The 17,799-nt window shown below is 36.0% G+C and overlaps 1 protein-coding gene across 2 annotated transcripts in view; it reads right to left on the bottom strand.

Moving 5' to 3' along the window:
• Positions 1–16,954, bottom strand: part of GABRG2 (gamma-aminobutyric acid type A receptor subunit gamma2) — a gene marked incomplete at both ends in the record, with an annotated part of 56,006 nt that extends 39,052 nt beyond the window's left edge. Inside the window, 4 exons of one of the 2 annotated variants that reach the window (XM_083352060.1) lie at positions 12,592–12,729; positions 14,024–14,106; positions 15,720–15,940; positions 16,898–16,954. In XM_083352060.1, coding sequence (XP_083208186.1) covers positions 12,592–12,729; positions 14,024–14,106; positions 15,720–15,940; positions 16,898–16,939 — 484 coding nt within the window. The remainder of the gene's footprint in view (positions 1–12,591; positions 12,730–14,023; positions 14,107–15,719; positions 15,941–16,897) is intronic. The other variant, XM_083352061.1, reaches the window with a different exon arrangement.
• Positions 16,955–17,799: the final 845 nt, after the last annotated feature.

The following is a 17,799-nucleotide window of genomic DNA, read 5'->3' on the forward strand; positions in this document are numbered from 1 at the left end:
CCTGGATCTTAATTTAACATCCTTCAAATATTTTACTACCAGTTTCTAGTGTTTAAGTCCAGTAACCTAGGTCAGGGGTAGGCAACCTTGGCTCTTTTATGCCTCGTGGACTTCAACTCCCAGAAATCCTGAGCCAGCATGGCTCAGCTTGGAAACCTCTCTCTTTCCCCTCAGCATGGCTGGCTCAGGAATTCTGGGAGTTGAAGTCCACGAGTCATAAAAGAGCCAAGGTTGCCTCTAGGTAATAAAGAAGGAAGCTGAAAGGTGGAGATCACCAAACAAAACTATTACACAATCACTTTTCCACAATGATATTTGGATACAATAGGTACAGTCTATTTACTGCTAGGTGCCTGGATCAAGTACTGTTCTCCAGGAAACCAAATTAAGTAAACAATTATTCTCTGAAATAATTAGGTAAATTATATTTTTTTATTTATGGTTTGGCATGGATTCTAAATCTGAGCCACATTCACATTCATTTAGCTGTCTAGCTCATAAAAAGTGACTTTGCATGGCATACACAATAGCATATGGAAATACCGGTATATATATTAAAGTTATTTTAGGAAATTTTATTTCAGCATAGTATGCCTGTGCCTTTTTTGCTGGAGAGATTGAATATTGTTTCAATAGCTAAACTGGGTTCTATAATCGCTTTAGGGTGATGGTTATCCATCACAATATGTTGTTATGACTTTCTCCAATTGCCAGCTGCAATAATGAAATCAGAGCACACTTTGTAAGTGAAACTGCAGCAGTTAATGAAAATCAATAATTAGATTTAGTTGTGATTTCAGTGTAAAGAAGTACATAGACTCTGAGATAATGCAATTTTCAAAAAGTGTTGTTAATTCATAATAGTTCCAGAAGTAAGAATGCTGAGGCTTTTTTATTTTCAGCTTAATATAAATTATTCTTAATATATGATTTATTGTAAGTTTTCTTTTAAAAACAACTCAGGACTCTAAACAGCTTAGACAAATTATTTTAGCTTTACATCTGTTAAGTTGTAGGACATTACATTTTCATTTAATTTATTTTATTAGCTTTCCCACCAAGAATGTAGTCTTTACCTACTATGCAGACTATTACAATATTTTATCATGAAGGGAAGCCTAATTGTTTTTTTTTTAAATAATAATGCTATTTTGATAGGTTTGCAGTGGAATCAGTAGGAATATTTAACATATGTAAAAGCAGTATCTCAAGCCAGGTACATTGTTGCATTCAACTTTCCTGGAAACCATTTTGAAATTTGGTTATTCATATTTTCTGAGCAATTACCCATCAGATATTTTTCTACTCTTTGTATCTATCTGATACAAACTATTTCAGTTTTTTTTCTTTTTAATAAATTTACAGATATTTCTCAAATTCTGTTTTCACTTTGTCATTATGGGGTTCTGAGTGTAGTTTAATGAGAAAAAATGAATTTAAACAACTAGAATTAGGCTACGCTGCAGCATTACAAAATTGACAAAAGTGAAGGGGGTCTGAATACTTTTTGAATGCACTATATGTTCAGATTTGGTCTTATTGATAATGTATACGATAGCTGTTATGGGTACTGTTGGGAACAGAAAATGGAATTATACACAAGTTTAAATGAATTATAAATTAGTCATAACTCAAATAGAACAACACAGCTTTTGGTTGGGTTTTTTTGTTTTTGTTTTTTTGTTTTTTGGTATGTAAAATGAGTCATCTTTACTTGGAAACCTATTTCTGTCAACAGTGAACATTTCAAGCCATTTTTAATCTGGTGTGACTACTGTAGAAAAAGCCAGACAATGCAAATGGATTCATTCTTTTACCTCTTTAGTATCTAAATAAGTTATTTCTAACACCCAGGCTGCACTTGGGTTTCTTTTTAAAATTTCTATTCATGCTCCTCCTTCAATGAAATTAAATTTGAAATATTATTTATCAACTTACCTGGTTCAGTGTTTATATAATTTGCAAAATTATTTCTTTGCATAATAGCACTTTAGCATCTGACTTTAACCTAATGTGGTCTCTTCTGATGAATTCTTTAGCTATGCCCCCAGGGAGAATCTAGAAATGCAAACAGCTGTGTTCATCTATATGTGTGTGTGTGACCTGCAAAGAATTAGATATGGTACTGAATTAGAGCTGCCAAGTCTTGTTTTTTAGAAGTTTCATATCTGTAATAGCAGTATAGTAACTAGATACAACATGACCTTCTAATGCTGAGCAGAGTACATAGAGCATAGCAGAATACTAAGCCAGACTTTTTAAAAACAATGTTTGGTCCAACAGGTCATAATACTTCAAATCAGGCACCATGATAAGCCAAAACCTAATCAACTATAATCTGCTTAACTTTAGCAAAATAGATGCACCTACCACACAACATCCCAGACTTAACCATTGTTGATAAGAAAGACACAATGTCTGGATAATGGACACTGCAGTACAGGAAATTACACTGGAATAACTGTAAGAAATACCATTTGTCACCAAGCAAGAACTTGTGACCACAAAATAGATAAAGTAATAGAAAATGAAGTAGCTAAAGTGCACTGGGACTTTAGAATTCAAATACATAATCACCTGCTCCATAACATCCAGATTAACCATTGTCGATAAGGAAGACAAAAAAAAATCTGGGAAGTGGATGTTCAGTATCTGGAGATAGCAGAACAGAAAAGACTAGAAAAAAAATCACAAAATACAAAGACTTACAAACAGAAGCATAATGACTGTGGCAAAGGAAAGCAAAGATAGGACCAATAGCAATAGGCACCTTGGGTGCAGTCCCAAAATATGTGGAACACCACTTGAAGAGCATCAGTATTGACAAAACCATCACCAATCAATTGCAAAAGGTAACTTCACTTGGAAAGTGTCCTGTGTTGACACCTTTAACACCCTTAAACAACAACTTCTGACTATCCCAGATTCCTAGAGAAGACTTGACAGATGGGAAATAATGCCAAAGACAGTCTAAACATCTCACTGTCAATATGACTTTGAGTGGTTTACAGTTAAATATAGTTCAAACAGTACTCATAAATTAGCAAGTTAAAATATTGTAGAATTTCTGAACATAAAGTGATAAAGTCTTGGCTCATAACATACCATTTTTAACTGTGGTTGAAAAAAAGAAACTGTGAATAACTGTTATGGCAATATCAGGAGAGAATTAAATAGAAGAAAAAGAATTGGAAAAGATCACAAAGTGTTCTGAAAATCAAATTTAAAATATTACAACATATACTAACCATGGCTGTTGGCACACTATGTACCATACTAAAAAAAAATCTTGGACAACAGTTTGTCCCTTGACAAATTTTCTATCTGACAATTTTAAAAAGCCACATTCTTGAATCTGAATATATATATATATATATATATATATATATATATATATATATATATATATATATATATATATATATATATCCATTACAATATCCTAGTTTCTTAGAAAAAAACTCAGTGCATATAAAGACCAACACCAGCTAAAGAACTGGCAGCTATGATCTCATACTCTTATTGTTATTAGGGTAACACAGTACCTCAGTGGTTAAGATGCTGGGATTCTTGTCTAGTAAGTGGGCAGCCCAGGTTCAAGGCCTGATTGCCACATGATGGAGTAATCACCCATCTTCACCCCAGCTCCAGCTAACCTAGCAGTTTGAAAGCATGCAAATACAAGTAGATAAATAGGTACCACTTCAATGAGAAAGGTAACAGTGCTTCATGATGTCATGCTGGCCACATGACCACTGAAATGTTTTTGGACAGCTCTGGCTCAATGGCCTCGAAATGGAGATGAACACCAACCCCTATAGTCGGAAATGAGTAAAATCTGCAGGGATTCCTTTACCATTTGTTGTATTATTATTATTATTATTATTACTATTATTATCATATACATATCTAATTTCTACCACACATTTTTTTTTTCCTAACAGCATAAAGTACATCCAGTTAAACATTAGAATTCAATCTTATGACTCAATGCAATCTTGCAGTGAAGTGAATTCTTTTATCAGTTCCAGCAAGATGCACATTTCTCTCTTGCCCAGAATGTAAGTTTCTAACTTCCATGTTATTTCCCTCTGTGTCCCTACAGAAAATACCAGCTTTTTGCCATGGAAAATCCTATACTATTTCCCCCCTTGGAAGCAAAGTACAGTGCATATTTATTCTCTTTTATGACTACTCTCTGAATATTCAAATATTCAATATATGTTTCATGCATAAATGTCATCCTCAGTCTAAAATATGTAGCTGTTGAAGTGCTGCTATTAGTATTACCAAGTGACTGTATCTGCATTATATTGTAGATTTTAATGGCTAGTACTATTTGTTTATAGGTGATTTACTGTGGATGTTTATTCCTTTAGATATTTTATTTTTATGTTACATTGCATTCTGTTATTTATCATTACTGTTCTTTGTACATCAGTTGTCCCCAACCTTCTTAGCACCAGGGACCAAATTTATGGAGGACAAGTTTTCCATGGACTGGGGAGGGGGAGGGAGGAGTGTGTAACCTACATCTTGCACTTGTGCCATTTGTCTTGCCCATTGCTCACCTCCAGTTATGCGGACCAGTTCTTAACAGGCCACAGACCTGTTTGTAGGGGACCCATGTGATTGGAGACCCTTGTTGTAGATGTTTCCTTGTATACTACCATAGGTCTGCTCAGATTTGGTAAATTACTAGTGCAAATAAAAAAAATATGTTTAGGTTAAAGATGATCAATGATCAAGTCTAGGAACAGACTTTAAGCAGCACTCTGTTGTAAGCAGAGCTATATCACTTCCTCCTTATGGGATGGTGAAATGCCCCTTGTCTCAAGGATGCATTCAATACCACAAACACCTAGCACATGTCACCCCCCAGGTAGCCATAGCCAGTCAGGACATGGATCCTATACCAAGGTGGCTGAACCAAAAGATTCAAGAGGTAAGCAAATAAATCTGATATGGTCTGGAAATAAACTCTGGCACATGGAGAAATTATATATAGAATAAACCTTTTGCAGTTAGCCTTTCTGAGACAGTGGCAAATGGCCTCTGATAAAGACATAAATAAGAATTTAATCCATGAATCAGCAAATGTTGACATTTAGGGAGGATTAGAGCTATTACTGAAAATTGCAGCATTTCAGAGAGACTACCATGAAAGTCAGTTCCACTAATAATTTTGAACAAAATGAAACTCTGATGGGAGTTCTACTAGGTTAATAAAATAATTGTACTCTTTGGGCTCTGCTTGATCATAGGAGGAAGTTTCCATTTTTTGGTTGCTTCTTTACCTACTTTATATGGAGGTTTGTGAATCTATCCTAAGCTAAAATGGAAGAAGAGATCTTCACAGAAATATTAAAAGGCCACACTGCTCCTGAAATCTGCAATATTTTCCTAGCTGACAAAAATGCATATCACTACATAATTTTGGAAAAAAAAACCCATATTTAATTATTAATGATAACAATCTTAAGTAATGTAAGCTGCTACATATGTCTATCACTTTGAGTAAGTAGAATTGGACTGTGCACATTTGTGCATTCATAACAAATACAATCTTTCAATTACATCAACAATGTGAGATCATTACTGTGGGTTGCAAAACTAGATTAGTGGTCCCTCTGCAATACCTTAAAGAGAACTGATAGTTGTGTGGGAGGGAAATAACAGAATTAAAACTTAAACTATTGCTTCCAAAAGTTCCTTTTTTAATGAGAAAAAACAAGAGTTTGAGATAGAATTGGGAATTTTTTCCCAAATAAGTCTTAAACTGAACCAGAAATAAGATACTTTATGCAAGGAATTTTTTCATATCTTTCACTGATAGCACAATTACAACTTTTGTCTTCCATTTTGTGATGCCAGAGCAACCCCAGATTGTGTAACTGAAACTTGGTAGTAAAATCCACATTTTTGATGGGACATTTTCAGCTTTTTGTTGTTGTTGTTGTTGTTCTCCTAGAAATGTGTTAAATAAAGGGTTTTAAACATTTATGAAATAACTAAATAAAGCAAATCACTGAACAAAAAAGGAGGGAAAATTTCTCTGCAGCTCTAAAATAATATTTTTTTAAAAAAAAATGTAGGCCTGGACCAAATATTGCTCACACATTATATATATTTACAAACCTGAGAAACAAAGCTAAAGGCTTTCATTGATCTCTTTTTGTATTCATATTCTAAACTGTGGAATATAATTAGGTAATGTCTGAAGTTACTAATCCTTTCCCTATGAAGAAGATTGTGAGGGTAACATGCCTTCATTGAGGGTAGAAGGTCTTCAAATTAGATTCAGCTATTTTTTTTAATCAAACATGCGCTTTCTGTAATTGCTTCCCTAAATACAATCATTTCACCCTATTCCAGCCTAGGCTAATTAAAGTTCTGTTTATTCTGGATTTAATATTTCAGAAATGCTAATTAAAGTCTTGATTGCAACCAGCCCTTCTTTATCCAGAATATGACCATGGATAATTTATTGATTGGCAAGACTGCCTTTAAAGGAGTATTCTGATCATGGATTGGCACAATTTCAACATACTCTCCTTCTCCCAAAATTCTGCGAGTGTCACAATTCTAGGATGCAGAGCACATGTTCAAGCTTGTTATTTCCAAGAGGTAGGTTGAACTGCCCAAACAGTAAATATTGCATTTAATTGTCTAATCATTTCTGCACCCATCCTCCTTCTCCTTCTCCTCCTCTTCCTCCTCCTCTTCCTCTTCCTCTTCCTCCTTTTAAAAAATCTGCTTTCCAAGTTCAAACATTGTTCTGATACCACAATAGGTTTCAACTTCAAATGTATAAAAGGATTAATCCTACTCTTCCCAATTCTATTTTTGAAATGTGCTCTCCAAGCTAAGGAATCTATGGCACATAAAAGAGTTATAATTTGATGAGTAAATTGAGTCACCAACTAGAATTTTTTCTACAACCTTAACTGATGTTTTTTCCCCCCAAATGAAGTATTGGGCTAACCTTCTGAACCACTAACCTTTTGTCATTTCAGAATCTATTACATGCGCATACTAAAGATCATACAGTGCAAACTAAAATGGAAAGATGTAACTATAAGACCTCTTATCTACCCTACAGAGAAAATCAATCATCATTTAGTAAGTGATTGCTCTATTTATTGCCGCGATCTAAGCACAAGCAAAATGGAGTGCTGCCACTCCAGAAGTGTATTAGAAAAGGAGTAGTGGCACTGAATCACAGGAGGGGTCCTTGAATACCTTTTTATTGTGCAACGGGATAAAAATATCATTTTGTGATGAAAAACTCCCAAAAATCATGTTCATGTGTTCTCTTCCTCATATTGCTCAAGAAAGACTCTATTCAGAATGAAGATGATTTAGCCTAGCTTTGAAAAAAATAGAGCTGGAAGGGACCTTGGAAGTCTTCCAGTTGACCCCCTTGCTCAAGCAGGAGGACCTATATCATCTCAGACAAGTGATGGAACACCCACAATTTCTGGAAGCAAGCTGTTCCACTAGTTAATTGTTCTCACTGTCAGGAAGTTTCTCCTTAATTCCAGGTTGCTACTCTCTTTGATCAGTTCCCAACCATTGTTTCTTGCTCTGCCTTCTGGTGATTTGGTGAATAATGTGAGCAGCTCTTCCTAGTGGCAGCTCCTCAAATAATGGAATACTGCTATCATGTCACCCCTTTTTCTTCTTTTCTTTAGACTAGCCAAACCCAAAGCCATTCTTCATATGTTTTAGTCTCCAGGACTAATCATCTTAGTTGTTCTTTTCTGAATTTTTTTCCAAACTCTCAACGTCTTTTTTGTGATATGGTGACCAAAATTGGCTGTAGTATTCCAGGTGTGGTCTTATTAGGATTTTATAAAGTGGTATTAATACTTTGCATGATCTTTATTCTATGCCTCTGTTTATACAGCCCAGGATTGTATTAGCTTTTTTGGATGCTGCTGCACACTGCTGGCTCATAGTCAAGTAATTGTCCACTAGGACTCCAAGGTCCCTCTCACAGTTACTGTTTTTAAGCCAGGTCTCACCCATTCTGTACTTGTACCTTTGATTTTTCCTGCCTAAATGTAAAACTTTGCTTTTCTTCACATTGAAACTCATTTTGTTGGATAGGGCCCATTGTTCAAGTTTGTCAAGATCTTTTTAGATCCTGAGTTTGTCTTCTGGGGTGTTGGCTACTCCTGCCAGTTTGGTGTCATCTGCAAATTTGATGAGTTCCCCTTCAATTTCTTCATCTAAGCCATTGAAGAAGATATTGAAGAGTACTGGACCTAAGACAGAATCTTCACTGCTTACTTTTCTCCATGTGGATGTAGTGCCATTGAGCACTACTCATTGAGTATGGTTTGTCAGCCAGCTACAGATCCATCTGGTGGTGATGTTGTCTATTCCATTTTTTTCTAGCTCACCAAGGAGTAGGTTGTGATCTACTTTATCAAATGCCTTACTGAAATCTAAGTATACTACATCCACAGCATTTCACTGGTCTACTAGTTTAGTCACTTTATCAAAGAATGAAATAAGGATGGTTTGACATGATCTGTTTTTAACAAACCCGTGGTGGCTACTAGTTATAATTTTGTTTGCTTCTAGTTGTTCCCAGATCTATTTTTTGATTATCTTTTCTAGGATCTTCCCAGGTATTGATATTAAACTGACTGGTCTGTAGTTTCTTCTGTCCGTTTTTTCCCTTTTCTTGAAGATGGGAACCACATCAGCCCTTTTCCAATCTTCAGGCGTTTCCCTGGTGCTCCAGGATTTATGAAAGATGTGGTGCAATGGTTCTGAGATAACATCTGCCAGCTCCTTCAGACCCCTGGCATGTAATCTGTCGGGTCCCAGTGATTTATATTTGTCAAGGTCGGATAAGTGTTCTCTTACCATTTTCTTGCTTATTTTAATTTTTGTTTCTAGTTTGTCTTTTGCAGTGGTTTTTTTATATGTTGGGCTATGGTTTCTTTTTGTGTGAAGACTGATGCAAAGTATAAGTTAAGCACCTCTGCTTTCTCTCTGTTGCCTATTATATCCTTGCTATCTTCTCTCTTTAGTGGCCCTACAGTTTCCTTGACTTTTTTGTTGTTAATATGTTGGAAGAAACTTTTTTTATTATCCTTGATTTCTGTTGCAAGTCTTTGTTCATTCTGAGCCTTTGCTTTCCTGACTTCATCTTTGCATGTTCTGCCTGCCTGCTGATAATCGGCCTTAGTTATATGCCCCTCTTTCCATTTTTTTTGTATTTGTCCGTTTTTGTCTTTCAGTTTGTCTGAGAGATCTTTGTGTAGCCATGTTGGTTTCTTCTTGAATTTCTTGTTTTTCTTTTTCAGTGGTATTGTGCTGCTATGGGCTTTTATGATTGCATCTTTCAGAGTTTCCCATGCATGAGATCTTTTCTAGGTTCTCTCTGAGTTTGTTAAAGTCAGCTCTTTTGAAGTTTAACACACTGGTTGGGTTGCTTTCTATTGCTAGTGTTTGCATTATATTAAATTCTGGTATGACATGGTCACTTTCACCCAAGGTTCCAGCAACTTCAACTCTCTCTATCATTTCTGCTCTATTAGTAAGAATTAAGTCCAAAATAGCTTTATGTCTAGTTCCCTCCTCCACCTTTTGGGTGACAAAGTTGTCAGTTAGGTTGGTTAGGAATCTGTTTGATCTCCCGCTGGCTGCAGATTTTGTCTCCCAGTTGATATCTGGTTAGTTGAAGTCTCCAATTACTACTCTGGTATGCTTCCTACATGCATTTGTTAACTGATTGTTTCTTCTGATTGGTTGGGTGGCCTGTAATATACACCTATTACGGCAATGTCACTTTTTTTCTCTTTTATATTGACCCATATGAATGAAAGAACCTTTATTGTCAAAGTACAACCATGTATACATTGAGATTGGCTGAGCTTCCCTTCGTGCCCTCACCCCCAACCTACAGTGACACAAACCCTCCATCTTATTACACCATGTGAGCTAATTGCACAAAACACCGGCCTTGCAAGTCAATCATCATTCTGGAGAGATTTTATCTTTGATCATGTGCATTTCTGTAGATATGTAGTGTTCTCTTACTTATAGTGGAACTCCCCCTCCTCTTTTTGCAGACCTGTTTCTTTTCAACAATTTGTATCCATCCATCAGTCCATTCCATTCATGAGTTTCATCCCACCAGGTTTCTGTAATGCCAGCTATGTCATACCCTCCCTTGTGTACTATTGCTTCTAGTTTGCCCTGTTTGTTCCCCAAGCTTTGAGCATTTGTATATAAGCATTTAAGACTTTTATGCCTGTCCATGAGCATGTTTCCTGCATCTCCTGATTGTTGTTTCCATTTTTCTTTTTTCTCATCACTGCCTGCCTCATTTTTTGATTTTTTTTTCTTGGGATTTATGATTGGTTTGGGTTTTAGAGATTCTAAAGATTGGTCACCCTTCCCCCTAAATTTTAGTTTAAATGCCTCCTGATGTGTTGGGTCAGTCTTTTTCCAAGAACATTTTAAAGATTAAAACTTAGATTAAAACTTCTGAATTCATGCTCAGTGTTCAAACTTTTGCCTGCTGTTTTCCATAGTTTTTATGACAGAGTCATTAAAGCAAGTGAAACAATCTGTGGTCTCAGTATCATTCTTGTGTTTTCCAATGCCCTTCAGGCCAAACACTGGTGGTAATTTTAAAATGAAAAGTTCATGAAAGCTGAAGTCTAAATCTTTAAGTAGGTTTAATACCATAAAAGAAAAAAAATCCTTTCTTAGAAACTAAAGAAAAACAGAAATGGTCTATGGTAATACCAAGTGCTGAGGCTTATTCATTTTGCATGATTACCCTCACTCCCTGTAAATCTCATCAAAAATTAAATTATGTCCTCAACCTTTGGGATGCCCATCATTTATTTCATTAACAACCACAGTCTACAAGGCAAGGTAAACATCCTCTATGTCACAGGTGTCAAATTTGCCACATCACATGATGTGCTGCAATGTATTGTGACTTTTTTTGCATTGCCAGAGCTGGGTTGGGTGTGGACTCCACATAATACAGCCAGACCGCAGGCCAGCAGTTTGACACCCCTGCTTTATGTAAAGTATTTATTTTGGAATGTTATTTCCATTTTTAAAGGCTACAATTGGGAACAATGAGGAAGGCACAAGAATACCATCCTCACTCTAAAATCTTCATACATGATGCCAACTGTCACTTTTCCTTTCATCTTTGTTGATTCAAGCTAGAAATGGTCTTCCATAAATGTCTGGATGAATAAGATTAGAAGCAGGCTCTCTGTTACAGTGTATTTTCTGAATATATTAATCCAAATGAACAAAAAGCTCTCTTCAAGCTAAAAACACAAAGACTAAGATGGATATTGCCAGGGGATGGATTGGGAGATAAACCTATAGATTAAAGTGCCATAGAATTGGAAGAGGACACTAAAGGAGTCCAAATATTTGCTCAGTCCAGGAATTCAAATTAAAGCATCAATGGCTGCTTAGCTTTGGCTTTAACATATCTAATGGGGGGAAAATGCCCCACTGCTTTTTATAAATGCTTCACTATCAAACACCTTCCACTTAATGTTAATTTACATCCTGTAACTTAAAATCATTGTTCTGTCTCTTGAACAACAGGTCTTTCTTTTTCAGATAAGCATTCTACGCTTTGGAAAGCATTATCATATTCCCCAGCAATCATTTCTCAAAGATCTATCCAATTTCCTTAGTCTGTCCTTCTAAGACTGTTTTCTTAGTTCATTCTTGCTACCCATTTCTGCATTATCTCTTTCTTAAAATGTGGGGTACAGAGCTGAACATGATAGCTGATATGGAATCTGGCCAAAGCAAAATAAAGTGGTAGTACTACTACCCGGGATTCAGAAGTCACACTAAAACTGCACTTGCTTTTTTTTAGTGATATTAGACTGCTTGCAACCAAACACTATTCTGTATCACAAATAGATGTCATTACCTAATCATGGCAGCCCTTTCACACACACTCCTCCGCCAAAATCCTACACCTGTCTCTTTAAATTTTGCTCTGTAAATGAAAACACTTTGCATTGGTGTATATTAAATTTCACACTTTTATTTTCAGCTCATTTCTCTAGCTTATAAAACTTATACTACTTTTTCTTTCTATGTTCTGTTTAAGCTATCCCACCTATTTTCATATCAACTATAAATACAAAAAACATTCCCTCTACTATTCATCAGGATTATTCAGGGCAATAGGGTGGTGTGGTGGCTCAGTGATTAAGATGCTGGGCTTGTCAGCTAGAAAGCTGGCAGCCCAGGCTCAAGACCTAAGTACCCTATGATGGAGTAAGCTCCTGTCCTCGCTTTAGCTCCTGCTAACCTAGCAGTTCAAAAGCATGCAAATGTGAGTAGATAATTATGTATCACTATGGTGAGAAGGTAACAGTGCTCTGCGATGTCATGCTGGCCACATGACTGCTGAAATGTCTTCAGACAGCTCTGGCTCAATGGCCTTGAAATGGAGATGAGCACCGCCCCCTGTAGTCAGCAACAACTAGTGGAGTAAAATCCGTAGGGACTCCTTTACCTTAATCCATGACAATGGTGAAAAGATGATGAAACTATAGTTACTTAACTTACCTGATGTTGTTGGAACCACTTCAGTTGAATTTCTAAGTCCGACAAATGAGAACTGATAGAGCCTCCAGGATCTAGTATCCCCCACTTCCACTGAACTGCGTTTCCACATATAGATTATTTCTTCCTTTGGGTAGCCATCTTAAAACCAAGGAAAATCAGGATCACATCAATGTATTTTATGTACTAGTGCTTCCTTACTAGTACTTGCTAGTACTTTCCTATTTATATGTAGGTCTCAGTGATACTGTAAATGCACTTGTATGACTTTCAGCCATTTTGCAACACAATGCTTATTGAATTCATTTAAAATCCAAAGCAACAAGAACTTCAGAAAAATATTTTACAGTTACAAATCATCATGGAAAAAGCATGACTATGTCAAATGTCTGACAAGTTGCACTATATCAAATTGTAAACATTCTTTTTCTTAAGAGGAAACTTCACTGGCTATTCATCTCCAACCCACATAATGGCTTTTTAAATGTTAAAAGTACACAGAAAGTGATGGATTTTATCAAGAAACATGTTCACACCAATCTGTAAAGATATTTTTTTTCTGCTAGATATCTGAGAGAACCACTATTAAATAATAACTAGAATAATAAAATATGCACTTTTATATGCTTTGTTATGGAGAAAGAGATATTATATGCTCTGGACTCCCCACTGGACTTGGTAGTAAATATTTCTAGATGCCATTCCCCCGTTAGCTGTTTAATGAGTCAGTCTCACTATCCCTGTTCACTTCACTTCACTGACATAAATGACAATAAAATAGGAGGAACCCAAGGCTTGCCTAAGATATTTTACTCTTGTACAAAATGGCATATAAAACATTCAGCATTAATCACAGAAGAGGTTCATCCTTAATGGTTGAAGAAAGAAAGAAGTTGAGTTTAGAGAACAGAGGGCATTGGCTACATAAACCTTTCTCATCTGAGACAGTTTCTTCATTCCATTCTGTTCATTTAATGGTGTGGTCAACTCTACTTAACTCTGGGAATCATAACGTTACAAATTCCTGAGCTTAGAGGAAGGTTGGGACATGGATGTGATAAATTTATAAACATGTGAAATCTGAATTGGTAGCTTTACTTTCTGGCAGCAATATTTCTCCTTAGTTGGAGTTCAAGAGTACTTGGTAGCCTCATATTTATTTAACCACATAGCTATTGTTTGGAAATAGTCCAGTGACTTATAGATAAATGCCCTAGATTTCTCTAAAATCAAGAGCAATAGATTATGTGTGTTCAACTGTACAGTAATTTTGGTAATTTTAGCATGGATTATTGCTGCACATTGACACAAAAGCTATGTATTACATTGTTAGCTTTATCTGATTATTGTGTTATTAAGCTTTTTAATTTTTTTAAATTATTATTATTATTTTCCTCTTTCTTTCATCAGGATAATCCCATTGTTGCCTACTTACAGCTTGAAAATGCCAGAGGACAAGAGTGTTCATCCATTGGGAAATTGTGTAACTGTAATTGACACTCTGCATCTATTGTCAGTCTGAAAATAAACAAAGGCAGATGTTATTTCTATTTGTAATGTTCTCAGCCTACTAATTCTTACTGTAACTATGACAATAGTCAATATGTGTTCATGCATGACACTTTAGCTCTGCTAAAAGCCAGAGAAGTATTCCTTGAGTACATGAAATATTCTTACAGACCTTGTTCTTTGTAAACTATTTCTTCACCTTCATTTTCTATAACTCTGAATTGTTTGGAGCAGAAATTTGTCCCAAGTCTAGTTTGGGAATGGGTAAAAAGAAGCTTGAAAATCCATATGCATTTTCGTATGCAGTTCTTTTAATACAACTTGTCTTAATATGTGCAATTTTTAATAAAAGAGAATGTATGTAATACCAGGTTGAACTGGGGAATCCTTGGTGGCCTCTGAGCTTGGTTGTTTGCTTACAGAGATTTCATTACCTAAATAGGTAACATCATCAGTGCCACATACTTTTTTTATTTGTTACATGATAGATATAGACTGTATGTATGATATACACTGTGTATGCATTCTATATGTTTTTTGCAAGTAATTTTCCATGCTTAACCATTTTATTACACAATTTCAGTACAAAAGAAAAGAAGATTAATCTGCTTGGTTCTATATATCAGTTTGGAAGTGAAGTTTTCATTAAACAATGAATAACATTAATTTCTCCCTTATCATTAATTCCATCCAACGTTCCTTTTAATATATTTTGATTACTATATAATGCATCTGTCATCCTTTCTTTACTTACTTTGTTATTCCACAGTGGATGCAGGCTTCTATCTATTTATTTGAGGGTAAAGGCTATTAAACTAAGTGTAATGACTTCTGCACAGTCACAATTAGGGTTTTACCATGAAATGTTGACCAGAAGGAACAAGTCCTGCCTATCTGGGCTCTTTAGGTATATAAATCATGCTTGTGTTCTCACTTTGAAATTTACCACTAAATTGGCTATCTATCATAACTAACATGGCAAGTGTGTTTCTTATAGTGGGCTTCCAAGGAAATATCATGGAGGCCATGAAAATTAATTTATTTCTAAATCAATTGTGAATAGTCTACTGAACAGCATTGTAAAAGCTATGTTAAGCTGTATTCCTGTATTTATTTCTTGCAAACCTTTCAGGACTGTTGAGTTGTTTTCTTTGTTCACAGGGCTGCAAACAGCCCTCAATGTCATGTGCTCTGTCAAGCCATGAGAGAAAAGAGATGGGGGCATGCCAACACTGCATATTTTATCCTATGGATCATTGTGAGATAAGAGAATTGGTGGGGAGCTAGAGAGGAAGAGATGCTTTCAGGTCTTGCTCATTCATATCTTTTCATTACATGAGAGTGCACTGGTTGACATCATTTTATTCTCCTTAAAATGCAGTGTGACCAGTTTGAGAGATAGTAAATATCTTATTGCATGTTCTGATTTTTAGGTTCTAACTATTCTTAGGTTCTAACTATTCTATCATATAGTTCTGCTCTAGTGATGAAAATGTTCACTTAATTTTGGCTGAAATATTTAAGCCATTTTATAGTCACTATGTATGATGCCTTCTTTATTAACATTGACACATTCAATAAGTATTGAGCACTGGAAATAATGGAATTAACTATGAAAATACCTGAGGGTATAAAGCACCCTGCCATCATTCCAGATCCTGAGCATTCTATTGGGTGTTGTTATCCAGTGTGCATCTGCTTTTTTTGAGTTTCGAAAGAACGTATCTGGAATCCAGATCTTCCCCACCATGTTGCTGTTCAATCTCAGAACTTTAATGGTGCTGTTAAATCTTAGTCGTCTGTCATACCAGGTTTGGGCAAAAAATATATCAATTGTATATTCCTGCAGGAATAACAAAGTGTGTTAAGGGAAGAGCTGCAAGATCTCAGTACAAACTATTTATGAAGTTGCTTTTCAAAACTTTGTTGGCCCTTTTGCTGAGGAGAAACTAGCCATTTCAGTAGAGATTCAGGCTATGCAAGAAGAGTTATGCAGGCGGAACAGGAAAGGTCTATCCCTAAATTGTGTCAGAATAACAGAAAAACAGATTTGGAAGGGACCTTGGAGGTCTTCTAGTCCAATCCTCTGCTCAAGCAGGAGTTCCTATGGCATTCCAGATAAATGACTGTCCAATCTCTTCTTAAAAACCTCCAGTGATGGAGAACTGACAATTTCTGGAGGCAAGCCATTCCACTGAATAATTGTTCATACTATCAAGAAATATCTCCTTAGTTTTAGATTGGATCTCTCCTTGATAAGTTTCCATCTGTTACTTGTCAAGCCTTCAGAAGTTGTGGTTGGATTCCTCTTCTTTAAATATTGGAAGATTGCTATCATGTCACCCCTAGCCTTTCTCTTTGTTAGACATTCCCAGTTCTTGCAACCATTCTTCATATGTTTTAACCTCCAGTTCCCTAATCATTTTTGTTGCTCTGTCTACTCAACTAGTGAGCATACTCTCATCTAACTTCACAGACCCAGTCATAATTCATCTTGCTTTTAGCCAGGTTGATCTCAGAACAGAATCAATTAAAGGACACTTTATTTCCATCCATAGAAGTACCCACATTTCCCACTCAGTCCCCAGAACAGCAAACCTCTATGTTGAAAAAGAGGCAAGAAAGATAATTTATACTCATTCTTTTTCTATAAAGGTGTCTAAGGCAGTGGCATGTTAACATATATTATTCGCCGCTATTGGTAACATATATTTATATATAGTAATGACTATCAGAATTCACTAATGACAAACAATCTTCAATAAACTCTGACAAAAATCTATGAAGAGCTATTACATACCATATTAATAGCATTCACTGGGCCAATGCTATTGACATACATATCAGTGTGAATTACCGTGGGTTGCACTGTAACAGAAACAATATGAGCAAAACTGTAAAACTGTAAATTAAACACAACAATTCCAACAATAACTAATGATGTTAGCAATTCAAATTAGCAAAATAATGAAGCTACATTACTTCAATTAAAGAAAATATAAGCAGTAATGCCAATAAGAAAGGACTTTGCCTTTCAAACAGGATGTGACCTTTCTCATCATCCTGAAATCACAACTTTAGGAATTTGTTCTAAATCAGACATGTCAAACACAAGGTCTGGGGGCCGGATCTGGCCCGCAAAGTGGTTTCATGTGGCCCACGAAGCCATTCTGGAAAAAGTGAGGGAACAGCCCCCACTGTCTTGGCCCTGGCCCAGAGACCCTCCTTCTGCCAGAGACCCTCAAATCTGTCCCACTCCTGCCCAGGCCCCCATAGGCACCCTTGATGCAAATGATGTAGAGCTGGCCATGTCCACCCAGTAGGCCATACGCACTCTAGCCACGCCCACGCTGTAGGCCACACCCACCCTGGTCATACCCACCTGGCCCCCTGAGGGCAACCGCAATGCTAATGTAGCCCTCAATGAAATTGAGTTTGACACCCCTGTTCTAAATAATTAAAGTTAACTAAAATTAGATCAAGGCCCTTGAGAAATGCAATGTTTTTGGAAGGTAAGACTGACAGGAAAAAAAAACCTCCATGTAAACAATTATATTTTTATATTGATAATAATAGGTTGGCAATTTAATAATAATAATAATAATAATAATAATAATAATAATAATAATAATAATAATAAGTTGGAAGGGACCTTGGAGGTCATCTAGTACAACCCCCTCTCAGGCAGGAAACCCTATACCA

The sequence above is a fragment of the Vipera ursinii genome, assembly GCF_947247035.1.
Source record: "Vipera ursinii genome assembly, chromosome: 2".
NCBI classification, from domain to species: domain Eukaryota; kingdom Metazoa; phylum Chordata; class Lepidosauria; order Squamata; family Viperidae; genus Vipera; species Vipera ursinii.